The sequence below is a fragment of the Miniopterus natalensis genome, chromosome 2 (genome assembly GCF_054644295.1).
Source record: "Miniopterus natalensis isolate mMinNat1 chromosome 2, mMinNat1.hap1, whole genome shotgun sequence".
NCBI lineage: Eukaryota > Metazoa > Chordata > Mammalia > Chiroptera > Miniopteridae > Miniopterus > Miniopterus natalensis.
In genome coordinates, this window is record NC_142082.1 from 185,135,257 (window position 1) to 185,154,996 (window position 19,740).

The 19,740-nt window shown below is 62.2% G+C and overlaps 1 protein-coding gene across 1 annotated transcript in view; it reads right to left on the reverse strand.

Annotated features, from left to right (window-relative positions):
• The window catches only part of WNT7B (Wnt family member 7B), a 46,994-nt gene that overhangs the window by 21,011 nt on the left and 6,243 nt on the right, over nt 1–19,740 (reverse strand). Inside the window, exon 2 of the mRNA XM_087814028.1 lies at nt 2,673–2,899. Coding sequence (XP_087670154.1) covers nt 2,673–2,899 — 227 coding nt within the window. The remainder of the gene's footprint in view (nt 1–2,672; nt 2,900–19,740) is intronic.

Below are 19,740 nucleotides of genomic sequence, written 5' to 3' on the forward strand. Positions count from 1 at the left end.
AGGAGGTACTGAGAGCTGCCAGGGGAGAACCAGAGAGGCAAGCCCTGCAGTGGCCAGGGGCTGGAGCGCAGAGGTGGACAGGGAGTGGCACCAGGTTATCGCAGAGACAACCGGGCGGTCAGGCCAGGGGGTGGGGTGAAGGAGGAAGGCTGGGCATGGGAGGTTTAAGCAGCAGGATGCTGGCGTGTTGAGCCGGAGGTTCCCGTGGGTCAGCTTGCTGAGCCATCCACAGGGAGCGGCCGTGCTGGTCTTGGCTCTGGAAGAGCAGATTGGAGAGGGGCCAAGAAGGGCAGCCGGAGACACAGGAGGAAGACCAGCCACGGAAGAGAGGCCACTCGGCCACGCGGCCACGCAGAGGCCTCTGGTGGCCTAGCTACTGCAGGAGGGAGCAGAGCAGCGAGGGATGGGGACAGTGGGTACAGACAGCTCTGCCAAAGTTGGCCTCTGAAATGCTCATCAAAGTGGGGGGGTCTCTTAGGTGGGCTCCCCAGGAGCAGAGCCTGAGACGTCTGATGCTGAGGGAGCTCAGGGCATGAAGAGCACCCAGAGCAGCCCCGCCTGGAGGCAGGAGGGGACCTTATTACTGGCCCCCACCCCCACCCCGCCTCAGTCCATCCTTGGCTGTGGCCGCCCCTCCCTGCGGGCAGAGCTTCAGACCCCCCCACCCCCGACTCCTGTTGGGCTGAGGACTGGTCTCTAAGAAAGACCAGGGTGAGCTGATAGCCACGACCCTCACAGCCCCCGGAGGCGGCATGATGCTCAGCAAAGGTGACCCGGATGGACACTGACAGTGTCCCCTGTGGGGGCAGGTCACTGGTGCAGGCCAACGCCACTCCAGGCTTTAACCAGTGCGTAGGACCCGGCATTTACTGGGGCTCTGATTGCAAAGCCCCCTGCCTGGGCCCGACCCCAAGGAGAGGCTCAGCGTAGCCTCCCTCTCACCCTGTCTCGTGATCTCACATAAAGCCCCAGGTCCCAGCCCTCTGTCGGGCCCTGGGCCTGTCTGCACAGCGAGGCACCGAGGGTTTCCAGAGGAGACCAGATCTGAACCCAGCTCAGCCACGTGGAAACCCTGCGGCCAAAGGCAACCTCAAAACGGCCCTGGGCCTCGGCCTCCTCGGCTGTGCAGTGGGGATGCTCACAGCTGCCTCGGAGCCCAGAGTCTCCAGGGTGAGGGGCCAGGCAGTCAAGTGGGCACCTGGCACTGTGCTGGATGGGCGGGCAGCCCCAGCTCCCCAGCTGGCACCTGGAGAGAGGAGCTGTACTTGGGTGGTGGGGCCCCAGGGAGGGGTGGGGCCACCTTCCCTGCTGAGCCAGGTGCCACCCACAGGCTGCTCACCGCAAAGGGGCCCCTGGGGGCTTTCCCCCGCGCCACCCCAGCCCCATGCCAGGCGTTCCAAGCCCTGCAGAGCTCTGGCTCTGGCCCGGGTCCCAGCAGCTGTGGCTCCTTGGCTCTCAGGGGCCGGAAAGACATGCTGTGCCCACAGGCTCGGAGGCCCACCTGTGCCTACAGGCTGGGGTCTGCACTCCCGAGTTACCACTCTCCCCCTCTGACCCTCACAGTGGCCTGGGGGGCAGGCTCTGTGACTGACTCTTCCCACCCTCACTCAGCAGCAGTTTACTGAGCACCAACCGTGCGCAGACCCTAGGAGAGGCTCCGGGGCCCATCCGAGGGCCTGCTCGCTCAGAGCTCATTTTACAAATAAGGAAACTGATGCCCCGAGCAGCCCCGAGTGGCATGAGACCACACAGCTGGATTCAAGTCCAGGTAAGACACTGGAAGCCACACTGTTCCCTCTAAGCCCCTCTTGGGCCTCAGTCTCCCTGCCTGTAAAATGGGCGCAGTGGAGCCTCCCCAGGGCTATAAGGACATGGAGACATGGTGTGTGGCCCGGGAACCATGCACGGCGCAGGGGGCACAGCCAGCAGAGATCCTTCCACCCCGCCTCATGTCCTACAGCAGCTGCGACTGTCCATGGGATTGGAGGAGCACCCCACCTCCAGCCGGACTCCACCTGCACACCCCACCACCTGCCCTCCAGCCGCCGGACTCTCACGTTCCCACACAAGTCATGCCACAGCATCCGTGTACACATGCTCACGTGTTCCCTCTGCCTGGAACCCCTTCACTCTTGGGACCATGACATTTACACAACAGCTCCCACGGGCTGGGCACCATCGCGTCCAGCCCCCCAGCAGCCCCATGTGGAATCTGCGGCTGTCATCCCATCTCCAGGTACAGCAGTGCAAGTGAGGGCGACGGGGAGGGGGGATTGGAGGTCCTGGGCACACACAGCGGCTCAGCGGCAGGGCACGCCTCTAACCATTGCACTGCACTGCCCACCTACAGCCTGCCTGGCTCACGTCTAGGACAGGACGGCGTCCCCCGGCCCACAGCCCAGAGTGAGGACCCTCACCCACCGCACAGGCTGACTCCCATCACAGCTTCCCTCCTCCCCGACGTGGCAGTGTCCCCGGGGCCCAGGCCAGGTCTGGGTCCCCCTGGGGTCCCGGTCCCCACCCAGGCCAGGCATGGAGAAGGACGTGGGGAAAGAAATTGGTCAGAGGGGGCGCCTGGCCTGGCCTGACCTTCACGGGGCTAGCAGGCGGCCTGGTCCCCGGCACCCAAAGCTGGGATGGCGGGGTCCCTGAGAGCCCAGAGGTGCCCTTACCTACTCGGAGCTCTTGCCCGAACACGGTCTTCTCCCCGAGGGCGGAGCAGTTCCAGCGCCCAAAGCGGAACTGGTACTGGCACTCGTTGAGGCCCATCTGCGCCCCCTCCCCAATCACGATGATGGCATCGGGCCGGCTCTGGCAGATGGCACGCTGCCGCGGGGCCAAACCAGGGATCTTGTTGCAGATGATGTTGGCTCCTAGGGCCACGACGGACGACAGCGCTCTGCGGACAGGGAAAGGACAAGATGAGGTGAGCCGCTGGCCAGGCCCGGCCCCAAGGGGCCGCTTTCCACTGACACCCACCCACATGCCCTCTCAACCTCCAGATCGCAAGAGCCACGACACTGCAAGACATGGAATCACAAGTCCCACGAATCAAGGGTCCCACAGAATGTGAGACCCATGCCTCTGAAGCAGCTACACAGACACTGGGGTTTGACAACCACCAACTCGGGTCCGTACGCGGCTGCCCACAGCAGCAAACCCCCAGCTCCCGACTGGGGCTCCCCGTCACTGCAGACCTGGCTCCCGGGGGGCTGGGCCACAAGCCAAGCCCACTGACTGCATCCTGGCTCCGGCTGCAGCCTGTGTGTGACTCGGGAGGGCACTGTGCTCCTCGGGGCCTCTGTTTTCACGTCCATGAAACGGGGGTAGGAGACATCTGTCCCCCGGTCACCACCAGCACACGGACTGCCAGGACAGCCGGGGGAAGGCTGCACACCTGGGGGACAGCTGTGGCATTTCCAGATGACCGGGTGCCCTCAGAGGGGGAAACGGGAGCCAAGATGAGCTGAGCACCTACTGTGTGCCGGGCCGGGGCAGGGTGCTTTCCCACATGGGGACCTCGGAGCAGCCCCTGAGGGTGCCCTGTAATCACTCACCCGGCACCCTCCGGGAGCCAGGGCCGAAACGGGAGGGCACCCACCAGGCTCGGTCTCTCGGAGGAAGTGAAGTTCACCTAACACGCAGTCTGACGTTTCGAAGCGTGCAGTCCGTGGCATTTACACGTTCACAACGTCGCTGCAACCAGCCCCTCCGCGGAGTCCAGGGCGTTGGCAGCCGCGCCCTCAGCGGGCACTCCCGCCCCTCCCACAGCCCCATCAAGCGCGAGGCCGCCTCGGTCCCTGTGGCGTCCCCGCGCCGGGCGTCTCACAGGGACAGGTCGCAGGGCACCGGGCGCGGGGCGCCTGGCTTCCCTCACTGCGCGCACCGTCCTCAGGGGTCATGCGCGCTGAGCGGGTGTCTGTCTGTCCCTCCGTCCTTGTTAAGGCCGAATGATCCCACGGCCCCGAGAGACCGCATTCTCACGCTCGTCTGCTTCTCCCCGCTGGGCCTCGGGCTGCTTCCGCCTTTCGGCCGCTGTGAATAGAGCCGCTGTGAACACGAGTGGGCATGCTTTTGCTGAGTCCCTGTGTTCGGTTCTTTGGGGCATGGACCTCGGAGTGGAATTGCTGGGTCACACGGGAGTTTGTTTAGCTTTTTGGGGAACCACCAAACTGTTTTCCGCAGAAACTCTGCCAGTCGGTTCTAAGCACCGGAGAAGGGACGGCACGCTGGAGGGAGGTGGGCGGCTTCGGCAGGACTGCGGGCAACTGCTGGGCTTAGTGAGGGCCAGAGGGTGCGAGTAGGGGAACTGCGAGGGCCCCCAAAGCTGATGCCCACAGCCCTGGCCTCCGGCCCGGGCAGGCCCTTCCTCTGCCCGCTGCCCGCCGCCCCTTTCCTGAGAGAAAGCTGTCGGTGTTTTTCCAGGGCGGCCAAGCACCCACAGCCAGCTGGGAAAGTCCCCGTGTGGCCAGAGCCCACAGCACGTGCTGGGACCAGGATGCCCGACCGACACTCAATCCCCACAGCCCGCCCAGCCCACCCGCTAATCTGGCCAAGACACCCCTGGGTCTCCCACGGGCACAATGGGCAGAAACCGGAAGGCTGGCGTGGAGGAAGAGCATCTGGGCGGGTGGGGCTGGGAGCCGGCTGGAATCTGGGGAATTCAGCCCAGAGTAATTGTAGATCCTCAGAAAACCGACCCGGGGAAATGAGATGGATGGGAACCCTGCCGGGCACCAGCCTCCAGGCCACAGGTCAGCGCTCAGAGCCCACTTGGATCCTGGATGCTGAAAGCAGGCTCCCTGCTCCCCAATTCTTCCAGCATGCTAGGTGGCAACACCCCACTGCCTGGGATGAGAACCCCTGCGGGGGGCAGGAGTGCGGACAAACGGGGTCTGACTGGGGAGACTCCAGTGGGACTTGGGGTGGATGCTGGGGGATGAAATAGATCATTGCAGCCCTGGTCTTCCGCCTCCAGGCAGGCCCCCCAGCCCCGCTGGTGCCAACATCTGCATTGACCATGCCACTCCCCTGCTGAGAGCCCATCCATAGCTCCCAGGCTCCTTTGCCTAGGACTGGAGGTCTCCTGGGATCTGGCTCCTGAGCACCCTGCCACCTCTACTTGTGCCAGTTCCTCTGCCTGCGGCGCCTCGCTCTCTGCTTTCTTTGGTCTGGCAAATGCTCCTTCCCTTCCAGGCCCAAGTGCAAGCCCCACTGGGTCCCAACCCTTTGACACTGAGGACTAGCACAGTAGGCACTAGTGTCCAGTCTGAGCTGAATCTGGGGCCTCAGGGGCTGCCCCGTGTCGCTGTCCATGAGTGTTTGTGAAATAGATCGGTGAACGAGTGAATGAATGCTCAAAGGTTACGTTTGAAAGAGCTTCTACAACTCAGTAACAAAAAGAGTCCCATTTGAAGATGGGCAAAGGACTTGAATAGACGTTTCTCCAAAGAAGATACACCAATGGCCAGCAAACAGGTGGAAAGGTTCTAAAAATCACTCGTATCAGGAAAATGTGAATCAGAACCCCCGAGAGGGCCGCCGAGCACCTGCGGGCGTGGCTATGCTCAAACAACAGAGAATAGTGTTGGTGACAATGTGGTGACACGGGAACCCCCGCCCATTGCTGGTTGGGATGTAAAATGGTGCAGACCACAGGACCCAGCAATTCCGCTCCTTGGTATGTATCCAAAAGAAATGAAGACAGGTGTTCAAACGAAAACGTAAACACACAAGTTCATAGCGGCACAATTCCCAGTAACCCAAAGGCGGAAACAACCGAGAGGCCCATCAATAGACGAACGGATGAACAGAATGTGGTATGTCCATGCAGTGGAGTACTAGTCAGCCATAAAAAGGAATGAAGTACTGATATATGCCATTTGGATGAACTTCAAAAACTTTGCTCAGTGAAAGAAGCTGGACACAAAAGACCATATTCTGTGTGGCTCTGTTTATGTGAAATGCCCAGCAAAGGTAAATCCACAGAGACGGAAGGCAGGCCCGACGGAAGGCGCTGGGGGCAGGGGAATGGGGTGCCCCTGCTCCGTACGTGTGGAATTTCTACCTGGTGCGATGAAAAAAGTTCTGGAACTAGAGAGAGGTGGGGGTTACACAACACTTTGAATGTTCAAACGCCACTGAATTGTTCACTTTAAAATTGTGAAAGAGGCCAATTTTACATTACATGTCTTTTAGCAACAATTTTTTAAAACCCTCCCTGTACACCCCAGCCACGGGTGGGCCTGAGGGAAGAGAGGCCTTGCCCAGTGGCACCCCACTTGTACTCGCGTATGTCTCCCCAGGGTGTGGGGGCCCAACGATTAGGGAGCCCCCAGCCACCCCCCAGCCAGTGCCTGGATTACAAGTGAGGTACAGGCATTGCAGAAGAGAGTCACACTGCATTTTGTGCCAGGAACATGAATAATCAGATATGATTGATAATTCAGAAAGAATTTCAGAATTGTCTTCCTTAGAATGTGGGGATTTTGCCCCCAACAATATTAAACGCTCCTGTCCTGAGCACTGACCTTAGGCAACTCGGCCTCTGCCAGGTCTCAGTCCCCTCCTGGTGAGGGGACCCTCACTATGCCCATGCTACAGGTGTGCAGACTGCAGCTCAGAGAAGCTGGGGGACCCGCCCGAGGCCACACAGCCAGGCCTGGAGCCTGGTCTCTGCTTCCAGAGGCAGGTGGCCGCGGCGCTGTGGCTCCAAGCACCGCACATAGTAGCACATAGTAGGTGCACTACAAGCACTGAGGATGGCCTAGTGGAGTGGAAACCACAACCACTTCCCATTCTTAGGACAGTTTCCACCCTCCCAGGCTGAACATCCTCTTGAAAATCCTCCAGGTCACTCGTCAGTTCACCCAGGCTCGCGGGCACTCCTGTGGCTGGCGTTCGAGGTCCAGAGCGGAGGCCCATCCCCCCCCAGCCCTCGAGTGCCCTGCCAGCCTGACCACTGCCCTCCCGGGCGGCCTGGCCCGGCCACACCCAGGACTTGCCCACACTCTTCCTTCCGCCTGGAAGGGAGGGGACAGCTGATAAGGGCGCCCGGCCTGGCCGTCATTAGGAAACCATCGGAGTGGGGAGGGACACACATAACCAGACAGCCGGTGCAGGGGGGAGGCGGGCGACGCAGGCGGCATCCTGGGTAATTGGCAGTCTGGGTGAGGGCATGCTATGACTCTCTCATCCAGTCGCCCTGCGGGGGGCCCGGCTCTCACCCCAAAGTGGGAAGAACCCTCTGGGCTCCTCCCGCCCCCAGCTGCCTGCTCAGGTGCCCGGGGACGCTGGCAAGGACGCTCTGGGCGGCCCGTGCCCACGGAGAGGCCAGGAGGGTGCTCCTGTTTCAGTCGCTGACTTTTTCCATGGAAAATTCTGCTCGGGGCTCATCCCCTGCCCAGTTCAGGGACCTCGGGACCTGGGCAAGATGCCAGGAGGAGGGGGCAAAGCTGAAAGTCTGGAAATTTCCCTCACCCCTGGCCGGGGCCGGTTGGAGGAGGGAGCACGGAGAAGGGGTTCCGGGCTCTGAAGACAAGAAGCTCTTGTCCCCTGGGGACTGTGGACAAGGCCTCAGGTCTCAGACCAGAGGGCAGGAAGCCAGCAGAGGGCCTGGCACTGGCTTCAAGCAGGGAGCAGGGCATCGTGCAAGGAGGGGCTGCCGCCGGACCACAGGGAGGGCACCCAGGAGGGTCTTCTGGGGCGGTCCCCAGGGGATGAGGTGGTTCCGGTGAGGGGAGGGGGGGTCACCACTGCCAGGTGACAGACAGGAGCGGAAGTGGCCAGCGGGGTGGGACCTCTGCTGTGGCATCAGCCAGGTACCAGCCTACCCACCTGGCAGCCCTGCGGGGCAAGGGTGAGGAATGAGGACAGGTACCCGCCAGCTCGGCTGGAAACCCGGCTCTGCCCCCTCTTAGCTGTGAGGCCTCAGGCAAGTTTCTTAACCTGCCTGTGCCTCAGTTTCCACATCTGTGAAATGGGAGTAACAACGGGCCTGCTATATTACATGGCCGCTGGGAGGGCGTGATGCGAAGGCCTGGGGTCAGAGGTCACCGGTGGGGGCCCTCATTAGCCGTTGTGGCCTGAGACTGGGGGCCCATTACCATTACGACTGTCACTCATTGAGCCCGGAGGACCCACTCCCGCTGTGGGGACCAGGGAGCAGCTACATCCATCGGGGGGACTGATGCTCACCCCGGCCATTCTGAAGCCAGTGGGCGGCCACGTCACCACGGTGCCCCCCCGGGGGTTCACTCTTGGATCAGCTCTTGACCCCAAATCTTGCTCTGGATGGAGTCTATACACCCAAGGGAACTGAGCCCTGCATCACTGAAGACATGCACGTGTGTCCTGCACGAGCTGGCACCACCATCCAGGTGTCCATCCCAGGGGGATGACACACTATGGGACGTTCACACAGTGGGTGACACACATCCACACGGGTGACTCCCAGACACACTGAGCAAAAGAAGCCAGACTGGACATGCGCTCCAGACTGGGCGCAACTCCCCTTCGAGACAGAAGCCAGACTAGAGTCACCGTGGGTGGGAGTCACTTGCTGGGAGAGGGCCCGGGAGCCTGCTGGGTTCTGGAATGTTCTCTGTCCCGAGCTGGGTAATGGTTACACAGGTGCTCACAGTGGTAAAAATGCATCCGACTGTCCTGAGATTGCTGCAGTTACGCTCTGAAAGTTTCACTTCAGTACACAAATAAATATACAGGGCTCACAGGATCCGGCGAGAAGGAAAACACCAAGTTTTCTTACAAAAATTAAAATAAAGAAAATACGCTTAAGAAATACAATGTGAATGAGAAATCACTGCTGTGGGCCTTGTCTGTGTGTGCCCGGTCTTGGGGGGCCCTCGCAGGAGTGCGGCCCAAACTCAGGCTCGCAGGCACCCCGGGATCAAAAGGCGTCCCCAGCCTGGTCTGGGGCCGGCCCATCCCTACCAGGCCCTCCGCCTCTGTGAACCCCAAATAAAGGAGGCAGGCTACTTTCGGTGGCTCCTGGGGCATGAGGAGGACTGGGACAGGAGACCCTGGGCTGGAGGGGGCCTTTCGTGGGTGGGGCTATGACAGGCAGTGCCCTCCTCTCAGCACCTGCCGTGTCCTCTTCCCCGAGGCTCTGCTGGAGGCTGGGAGGAAACAGCTCTGGGCTCTGGCTAAGATACCCCCACCACGGCCCAGCCTCGGGGCTCCTCAGGGCAGCCCCCCTGCTCCAACATCCACTGGGCATTGGTCCCCAGCATCGCCAGTGATGGGACAAGCCCTGTCATTCTGTTTAAAAGCCAGAGGGAGAAGTGTCTCTGCCAGCCCAGGACATGTGACAGAGCCTCCCAGGCCGGGAGCTATCTGATCTGTCCGCAGGGCCTTAGAACTATGGCCACAGATGGGGCCGGCCATGTGTCTCAAGGAGGCCACAGAGCCAGACACCTCCACCTGGCTTCTCATTTCTCCTGTGAATTCCCTAACAGGCAAACCAGGATCGAGTGTCTCGGGGGGGGCAACCCTCTTGGCCCCAGCGCCCCCTCTGAGCCCTCCTCTGGGCAGAGCACCACCCCAGTCCCCCTGCCCTGAGCCAACCACAGGAGCCTGGGAGTGTTCCCCAGGCTAGGACCAGGGCAGTACTCCATGGGGGAGGTTAGGATCCCAGTTCTTCCTGGAGCTGGACCACATGACTGAACCCTCTGGACCTCAACACCCCAGACAGACCCTCCCCCTGGAGCTAGGGGGGGTCACTGGAGGATGCCTGCGCCTTCACCCTCCCCAGGTGGCAGTCCACCCAGCCCCCTCTGCCCTTTGGGGCCACCCACCCACGCCCAGCTCCTCCCTACAGAGAAGGACAGTGGCCTCAGGCTGGGCTGTCAGGGTCATGGGTGTCAGCCACAAGACTGGCCGCAAGCACGCACAGCCCTTACCACTCCCTCTTACCCCACACTGCTCCGGGTTGAGAATCCGCACATTTGCCCGGGGCTGATGTGTCCTCTCAGCCTCACTGCTCTTCCCCACAGACCCTCCTTGGAGGGCCCCAGGCAGGACCCTGTGTGGACCCCTCAGGCTTTTCCTAACACCACTAGGGCAGGGCTGTCCACCCTCACCTGCTGTGGGCTCCCCAGGTCGGGGATCCCCAACATTGCCCAGCACCCAGCTGGCTCTGAGTTGGCTTTGGACTTGAGCCCCACCCCCACCCCAGCTCCTTGGGAGATGGGGACATGCTGGCCACGTTGGGCCACATCCCCAGCCTCCTTCTAGGCCCCCAGCCCTGGCCCCGGCCCGGCTGCCCAGCTGCCCAGAGCGCCTCCAGCCCACGCTCCTGGCCCGGGGGAGCTTTGCAATTCTTCCTTCTCGGGCATCCTCCGGCAAAATATTTGAGGAATGTTCTAATTATCTGTGATCAGCCAGGGAGGCGAGGCTGGGTCCACTTGTCCAGGAAGTTCTCGGCAAATACCTGAGAGGGCGGCACCTGGCCCACACGCCCACCCAAGGCCACTTCCTGCCAGCCTCTCCGTCAGGTGAGCAGGGGCTGGCCCAGAACTTTCCAGCCAGGTGGGCTGGGCTGGAGCTCAGCAGAGCAACCATGGGGGCTGATGCTGGCCTCAGTGCCTCTGCCTGGCAAGTGGGGATAAGAGGTCTTCCAGGTCTGTGTCATTCTGCAGGCCCCCCAAGCCACCCCACAGTGCCAGATGGGTCCCTGCGGCCCTCCTCTCGGGACAGAAGGGAACAGAGTAGGTCAGAGGCGGGCACAGCTGGTCCAAAGGCCTGGTGGCACTCACGTCACCTGTCCTTTCTCTGGTCTTCCCAAGTTTACTCGTCTCCCTCCCCTGCTGGAGTTCAAGGCTCAGTGGGGAGCATGGGGCTTGGGGACATCCCCAGATGTCGGGAAGGCCACCTAAGGTTGTTCTGAGTCTCAATATTCTCATCTGAAAATAGGGACCCATCAGCCCTCTTTTGGCAAATGGCTTCTCCCTTTACTAGCCTGGGTTAGAAGAACCCGGGCCCAGCAGGGCGGTGGTGGGGATGTGTGTGCGGAGGGCAGGCCCGGTCCCAGCCCGTCCTGGCCACCTGGCTTGTCCCCTCACCTGCCTAGACACAGGGCCTGCACTTTACGGGGAGGAGCAGGTCAGAAAGACCACCGTCCTGAGTGGCATCCCCACCCTGCCTCTCCTCCCCAGACAGCTCCTCAGGATGGGCCTCTCCAGCCCGACCACAGAGGAGGAAACTGAGGCTTTAGAGAACATCCAGAAGGGGGCATCAGAGGTGGTGGGTAGGGACCAGGGTGTCCCAAGAGGACACCATCCCTCTGCCCCTCCCTGCCCCACCCAAGCCTCAGTTTCCCATCTGCATAGTGAGAGGCTGAGGTGACAATCGAGATACCTTAGCTGTATTCATTTTTTTATTTTTAAGCAAAACCTTTTAAAATATATATATTTTTTAATTGATTTCAGAGAGAAAGGAAGGAAGAAGGAGAGAGAGATAGAAACATCAATGATGAGAGAGTGTCACTGATCGGCTGCCTCCTGCACGCCCCCCACTGGGGGTCGAGCCCACAACCCAGGCATGTGCCCTGACCAGGAATTGAACTGCGATCTCCTGGATCCTAGGTCGATGCTCAACCGCTGAGCCACTCCGGCCAGGGACCTTAGCTGTATTCTAAGGAGAGTGTTCTGGTTTGGGATCCTGTGTTCGAGTTCTGCTCCTCCACTGACTCTCACTGGCCCCTCTGAACCTCAGTTTGCCCATCTGTCCAATGGGGAGAACAGCCCCTGCTCACAGGCAGGTCTGCAGGCTGGCTCCCTGAGCTGCCGTGACTCTGGCTTGCCGCAGGCTTTCCAGGCCACTGCCCTGCTCAGCTCGCAGCCTGCGGTGTACCCGGGGAAGAGAGCAGAGCGTCCACCTGCTCCCTCGCTCACTCACCAGCCCTCCCTCCCCACCGAGCTGGCACTCCTGGCCTGGCATCCTGGGGCCCCACCCTGGAGAGAAAGCATGTAGGCTGGGCAAAAGCAGGCAGAGAGCAGAGGGTCTGGGCAGGGCTGAGGCCACTGGAGGTGGGCAAGGACAGCAAGGGGTCCTCTACACCCATGAGCGGCCCCCACATATGCTAAATCTGTGAAATCAGAACCTTAAGACATTGACCCCTGACCTCAGAAACGTCCAGACCTCTGCTGGGCATTCAGGGCCCATCATGACATGCCTGGGTTCAGGCCATAGTGGACCTGCCATTCCCCCATAGCGGTCCCCTGCTCCCTCCAACAGAAAGGGCAAAATTCCAGGCCCAGCTTGGAGCCTCCTCCAAAAAGCCTGCCTGGGTCTCTCTTCTGTCCTTCCAGCCTGGATGCATCCACGCCAGGCTCCTGCAGAGGCTGAGAGTCAATACCTGTCTGGCCAGGCCGTGGCCACACTTCCTGACCCCCTTGCTGTGCTCTGGACTTTGCCCAGGCCTTCTCCTGGCCTTTCTCCCCACTCCCCAGAGGACAGAAGGGGACACCGGTGCCATGCTCCCTGGGGCTGCACAGCGAGCTAAGGCCTGAGCAGGAATGAGGCTCCCAGCTCTGGCCTCAGCCTCTGCCCTGACGCCCCAGATCAGTGGGACACAGGGGCGCCTTGCAGGCCTGGGTGACCAGGATTGCCAACTTGAAGCCTCAAGACAGACGCTGGACTGACAGGATGGAGGAACAGGTGGGAAGAGGCTGGCAGGCCAGGCTGGCCCACAGCCAGGCTGGAGTCTGGGCTCCTCACAGGTCAGCCAGGCCTCCGCCTCCCTGGCTACTCGGGACGTGGTCTGAGCAGTGGGTGTGGGCGCTGAGCCCCTGCAGGCAGTGGGCAGTGAGCAGCCACCTCTGTGTGGACTGCAGGGCAGGCCTGAGTTCCTGGCCCCAGGACTAAAACTTAGGCCGGTGTCCTGGAGGGTCCCCATTCTAGGAATACATGAAGGTGGGGCCTGTAGGGGCCATGTGGTAGCTTAGAGCAGATCAGGAACCCAAGCCAAGGCCCCCCCACCCAGGTCCCCCCAGCTCTATGGCCCTGCCCTCAGCTCCACCACAGCTGGGAGCTCCTCTGAGCCAGAACCGCCCCCTCCCCAACCGCCTCGCTTTTTAAGCAGCCCACTGCCCTGGGCTTTTCCTTCTGGGAATTTCTGGGCGATCAGGGACTCCTCAGCCAAGTGTTTTATCATGGATGCCTCGAGGGACAGGGTGCTCACTACCTCAGGAGCAGCCTGCTCCACCCCTGGGCATCCTGGCTGTGAGGACCTGACTGATGTGGTGAGTGCTTAATGAGGCCAGACCTTCAGCAACACCTCCCTGGCTGGGCCTTGCCTGGGGACCTGAGCACGGCCCCCACCTTCTGCGGCCAGCCCCCAATTGAAGGAGAGGCGCGGAATCCGGTCCAAGGCCACGCAACCACCTGGCAGGGGTTCGGCATCAGAGCCCAGGGCAGGACCAGGCCCTGGGCCCTTCTCCCCGCTTCCCGTTTCCTCAGCATTCTTCCACTGCTGGCCGCTCTCCCCCCCCTCCCCCTGCAGGAATCTCCACCCTGGAAGGAAGGCAGGGAGGGGGAGCCAGGGGTCGCTCTGGGCTCACACTCAGACTTGGCTGCAAACCCTGGCTCTCAGCGCCTCTCTGGGAGGGGCTGGGAACCATGCCTGTGGTGGCCAGCACCCTGGGAGCAGCTGGAGCCCCCTGCAATGCCCACTCCTGGGGCAGAAGCCAGACAACGCGGAGGACTTCCCCAGCAGACGGAGTCGCCACACCGCATACCCTGCCTGGCTCCTGGAGCTGCTGGAAAGGAAATAAGGGAGCATGGGGCTGGGCATCCAAGCCCTCTCCCCCACGCCTACCCCCACCCCCACGGGGGGGGGGGCTGCAGCCTGGAGTGAAGGCTTGCTCAGTCACAGGGCCAGCCAGGTGGGGTTGACACAGAGGACAGGGGGGCTCTCCGCAGCTCACAGCCCTCAGCCCAGCCCCAGCCCCAGATATGGACTAACTGCAGCCCCCATCTGGCACTGCCAGGGCCGCTGTCTCTGGGGTCCCCATGTGATGAGCCCTGAGGCCCTGTGTGCTAGGAGTTACTGGGGACAGGTTGACCTACCAAGCCTGAGGCTGCTGACTCCCTGTCCAGTGCTCCCGTGACACCTGGCCGCCCGGCTAGCCCTGGGCTCCTGCCTCCCCCCCACCCCAGGCATCCTATTTCCTGGGTCTGGCCCTATTTCCTGGGCCTGAGACCCAGGAAGGTGACCCTGGGAGCCTGGGCATGCCAGACACTGTGCTGGACCACCCAGGGGGTGATGACCCTGCTGGAGCAGCCAAGCCACCACTTCAGCCTACCGCAGGGTGTGAGGTGGGCAGACGGGCACCCGGATGGGCACCCAGAATGGGCACCCAGGATGGGCCCGGGAAGATGGGGACTGCAAGGTGATGGACTAGCTCCTTCCGGAGGGAGTGTGCCAGAAGCACCTGGAAATTCCCCACACTCCCAGCCAGCAGTGAAGTCACCAGGAAGACCTGAGTCAGGGGATCTGGGAAGCTGCCCAGGCCCCAGCCCACCCCTATGCCCACCTACTCCCCTGGGGCCAGCACCAGCCTGGAGACCTCTGCCATCACTGGACAGGGCCTCACTGGGCCCCAGACACACGAGTGGCCACCTGACCATCCGACATGTGCTTACTGGGCACCAACTAGGTGCCCGGTGCAGTGTTGGATGCTGGGAGGGCATCGGCTGTCAACCTTGCAGCCATAGGCCTGACCTCGCGGAGCTGAAACGCTGACAGTGCCCCGTCACCCCCGATCGCCCCTTCCTGAAGCCCCCTCCATCTGAGGCCAGTGGCAGGAGCACCCCTTTCTGTCGACCCCGTCCCCAGGTCGAGCCGCCCATCCTGCACTCTGCCCTCACCCCCCCCGCCTACCCCACTCTCACTGCTGCCCACTCGGTGTACCCAGCCCAGGCCATAGTCGTCCTTCCACCAGATGCCACCTTCTCTCCAGGACATGCTTTAGGACCAGGTCAGAGGTCACCTCCACCAGAGGCGTCCCCTGGTCCTCCCTTGACGCAGATGCAGGGGAAGGGCTAGTTCCACCTGCGGGCGCCGCTCACCTGCATTCACCTGCCGCTGGGCTGCTGTAGAGGCTGAGGCCTGAGGGGCAGGCTTGGAGGGAGGGGGCTCGAGGTGGGAGGGCAGGCTCGGGGGGGGGGCTCAAAGGGGGGGTGAGCTTGGAGTGGTGGGAGGCTCGGATTGGGGGGGAGGGCTTGAAATGGCAGAGTGGGCCTGCAGTGGTGGGGGAGCCTCGGAGTGGTAGGAGGGCAGACTCAGAGTGGGGGACAGGCTTGGAGGGGGGCTGCAGGGGGGCTCAGTGGTGGGGAGCAGGCTCAGAGTACGGGGTGCTCAGAGTGGTGGGGAGCAAGTGGGAAGGGGAGGAGAGCAGGGCAGACAGCTTCTAGGCCCATCACCCAGATGTAGAAAGCGAGGTCCAGAAAAGCGGCAGGTGCCCCTGAGGCTACCACAAGTCCAGGGCACATGGTACCGAACACATGCTGACCCGGCAGAGGTCACAGCTGGCCAGCCGGGGCTGCTTCTCATGACTCCCGGTCATCAGACAGTCCTACCCAGCGGGGAGCAGGTTTCTAGACCCCCGTGGGGTCACAGGCGGTGGGTGACTTAGCGGGACAGTGGCGTTGGCTGGAAACCCGCCTCAGCAGGATGCCTTGAGCGGAGGCATCTAGGCTGGCATCTGGGCTCAGCCCCCTTGGACATGACTTAGAGGGTTACTGACCCCCGCACACCCCACTTTACTTCGCCACCTCCCGGGGGTGGCCCTTGCTTAGCACTCCTGTCCTGGCAGCCAGGGAGGAAACCGTGGAGGCCGCCCCAGCTTCAGGCACATGTCAGTCTCCCCCCTTCCCCCACCAGAGGCCTTCCCAGGGGACCTGAGTCCTCTGGCAGCCAAATACAAAGCCCTGTCCCCCAGCTGGGGGTCCAGGGGCAGGTGGCACGTCTGGAGGAATCCCACTCAAAGGGGTTTTCAAATCTGTTTTACCACTTGGGACAGCAAGGGCCTGAGTCTCAGCTCTGGGTACCTGGCAACACAAATGTCAGTTGCGGGGGTGAGCTGAGACACTGCCCACCCTCCTCCCGGGCTCCTTCCCTCCAGGGGCCTGGGCGTAACCGCAGGGCCTCCCAGCACAAGGAACAGCTCTGACCTGGAGTGGGGTTGGGGGCAGGGACAGCACTGGGGGAGGGGGTGATCCGGAAAGTGACAGAGGCCCACTGGTGTCACTAGGATCAGAGCCAGGGAACACTAACTCAGGCTCTTCCAGGCCATGCCCAAGCCGGGGAGCTGCCTGCAGGGCAGGGTGGTGTCCTCCCTGGTTCCACGCTGGGCGGCTGCCAGAGCAATGGCCACTTGGGGACTGCCCAATTATAGTGTCTTCCACTGGCAGCCTCAGACAGAGCCCTTTGTGGCATCCCCAGGGCCCCAGAGGCCACCTGCTCCAGCCCGAGGCTGGGAAAGGCGTCGGTGGGCAGGGTTCCAGGCCCTGCATTGGCTGGGCTCCGCCAGAGGCTCTGGGGCCCCACTAGGGCCTCAGTATCCTTGTCCATGGAGTGGACCGAGCACACCACATGGCTACTGGCACAGAGGCCCTAGAGAGGGCTGGCTGTCTTCCAGGCCAGCCCCTTCCCCGGCATCCCTGGCCCTCACTCCTGCACCTGCTTGCATGCCTCCAGGGCCAGAAAGCTCGCTACCTCCCTTCCAACAGCTGGGCTGGCTCGAGCCTCAGGCTCCCCACTCAGGGCTGAGGATGCCCCCTGTCAGTGCAGGACTGGGAGGGGCCTGAGCAAGAGGACGGGTCTGTGATGGGGACAGCGGAGCCGGAGAAAGGGAAGAGGGAGCGCACCTGTGCCCACCCCCACCCCGCCGGCCAGCCCAGGGGGGGCCCAGCCCCGAGCCAGGGAAGGAGGACAGACGGTGGTTTGTCCTTGGCCAGCGGGCGGCCTGCGCCACACAATGACCCTTTCATCAGGCTGAGGGAGCCCTGGGCCGGGGTTTCATCTGACAAGGGAGGGCGCCCAGCCTCCTGTCCCCTTGCTGGGGGAGGGGGCGTTGAGCCCAGCCTAAGCAGGACCCAGGGCCATGAAGAATGGAGCCTCAGGGGAGCCAGCTGAAGCCCCTCCAACTTCCCCAGGGCAAGAGGCCTGAGAGCTCAGGGGGCTATCCACAGGCTGCACTCAGGGGGCTTGTTCTGGGTACCCCCCAGTCCTGAGCCCACAGAAGGTCTGGGTCCCATAATCAAGACCTCCATCTCCTCCCATCCCTCCCCTGCCACCACCAGTCCAGGTCACCAGCTGGGGCCCTGGGCTCCCCACAGGCTGCATGAGGCTCTGAGGGACACAGTGGGGTGGAGGGGGCAGGGAGTGTAACCTGCTGGGCCTATGTCCACCATGTCCCCAGGGGAGCGCAATGCAGAAACGAACAATGTGCAGTCAGAGCCTCAGAAAACACCTCCCTTCATGGTGGTCTCCGCCCCCCAGAGCACCTCCACCAGCTCTTGGCCACCCCAGAGACCCCAGGGCTCCTCTCTCTGTTGGAACACCAAAGGGAACATTTCCCCAGAGGGCTGCTGCCCTGGGCTCTGGGTGCCCTCAGGAGAAGGCGTCTCTGCTGGGCCCCATCATTCAGTCTGTCTGTCTCAGCAAGATGCCGTGAGGCTCCCTCGAGAGGAACCCCGGGTGAATGGGTTTGACATTAAGTGTTGTTCCTTCTAGGGTCCTCTCTTATGTTCCTGTTTAATCTGGGCAACTCCTATCCACCCTTCAAAACCCTTTCTTGTTGCCACCCCCACCAGGAAGCCCTCTGAGACACTCTTGAGAGTTCATCACTCTCCTCCGAACAAGCACTGGGCCTCCCTGCTCCTAACAACTGGGAATGAGCCCGTCTCCTGAGCGCTCACTGTAATCTCGGAATGCAGGGGAGCACATCTCTGCATTTGCCTGTTGAATTCTCACACCCACTCTAGGAGATCTGAGTTCCCATGGCTCCCTCTGTACAGAGGACACAGCTGGGGCTCCAGAATGTGTCCAGGCAGCAAGAGGAGGAACAGGGATGAGATCTGGGTCACCATTGGGCCCCTTGGCCTCACGAGGACTCAAGGGAAACCTGGTTAGAAAATGAGCCATTCTCCTGCAGCCTCGACGGGCCCGCCGCAGCCCCAGGGGAGCCCCATCCCACCCAGCCCTCACCTGCCCCACAGAGGGTCAAAGGGAGTCCTCTCCAGTATGCACCAGCCCCCTTAACAAGTGCTTGACGGGTCTCACTCACACGTCAGTGACCTCTTGGGGCTCTCTCTGATTTGTGCATCTTGAGCTGGGGTTCTCTTGGGTGCAAAGATTTTGTCAGGTTCCCTGGCTCTAGCCCCCGTGTGCACACCCACCCTCTCTAATGCTGCACCTGCTTTCAGACCTGAGGGCGTGTGGGCCTGAGGGGCAGAGGAAGGCTCTCCATCCCTAGTGATGGACAATGAGACTGAGGCCCAGAGAGGCTCAGAGACCTGACCGAGGCCACACAGCAGAGCTCCTTCCTTACCCCAATAGACAGCCTTCCCAGCTAGCTGGGAGCTGCTCCTCCCGAGGGTGACCTGTCCACGCCTGAGCCGGTGGCCCCGTTCTGCCTCACGTGGGCTGTGATGCCACGGGAGTAGACCTGATTCAGCTCCCCCCCACCAGGGTCATGCCCACGGGGCTCCTGGGGCTGCGGCAGACACCACCAATAAAGCCACAGCAGCAGAGCCGGAGCCGGGAAGAGGCCCAGCCTGGGCTGGGTAGTGGTGAGTGCCCCCACCCCCCCAGCCAGGTGGTCGGTGAGTAACCGCCCTGTCACTCATGACTCACTCAGCTCCCCGAGCAGGCGGTCACCATGAGAGGCTCGGACCGCAAGACCTGGGGGGATCATTGCAGCCAGCCCCCACATCTGGGAGAGGGAGGCCAAGACCGGAAGGACCTGCCCAGCACAGGAGGTCAGCTTGGTCCTGGCACGAGGCCTCCACCAGGCCCCCATACCAGCTGACCTGGCATCGCTGGCCCTCCTCCTGGCCTGTGACCCCCCACCTGCCCTTCCCTGGGCCCTCCCTGACCCCCACCAGCCCTGGGAGCTTCTGCTCTGACAAGAGGCGCAGAGGAGGGTGTGGCTGTCCAGAGCTGCCTTGCTCGGCTCATCCAGCCAAGCTCTGCATCAGGCATGGGGGGTGGAGGGGGGCTCGGGGCCCTTTTCCAGGCCAGCACACCCGTCGGACCCAATCAGTGGCAGGGGCCCAGGCATGCATCTGGGATTCGCTGTGCACGGACCACAGCCCAGGACAGGGAGCTGGGAGAGCAGCCCAGATGAAAGGGACAGGATCAACTGTCCGCCAGCGTCTGTGATCCCAGCAATGGGATGCCTTCTGGAAAGTTCTCTAGAGAAGAAAGGAGCCTCCGCCCAGGGCCCCTCCTGCCCTGGGCATCCTCAGACCCCACAGGGCCGACCTTCTTCAGCATCCCTGGGGTGCTCAGGCGGGCTTACCACTGACCCGAAATAGTTCTCAAAGAGCTTTCCCACCGGCCAGGCCCCACCTGCCTCTAGGCATCAGCTCTACCGCATTTCATTCCCATCACCCGGGCCCGGCTCCCACCCGTGGCACTTTATGTATCCGGTCTGTGCCCATCCAAACAGGGCAGGGAAGGCCCGGGGATGCTGAGGCCTCCCTCCCTCGCTC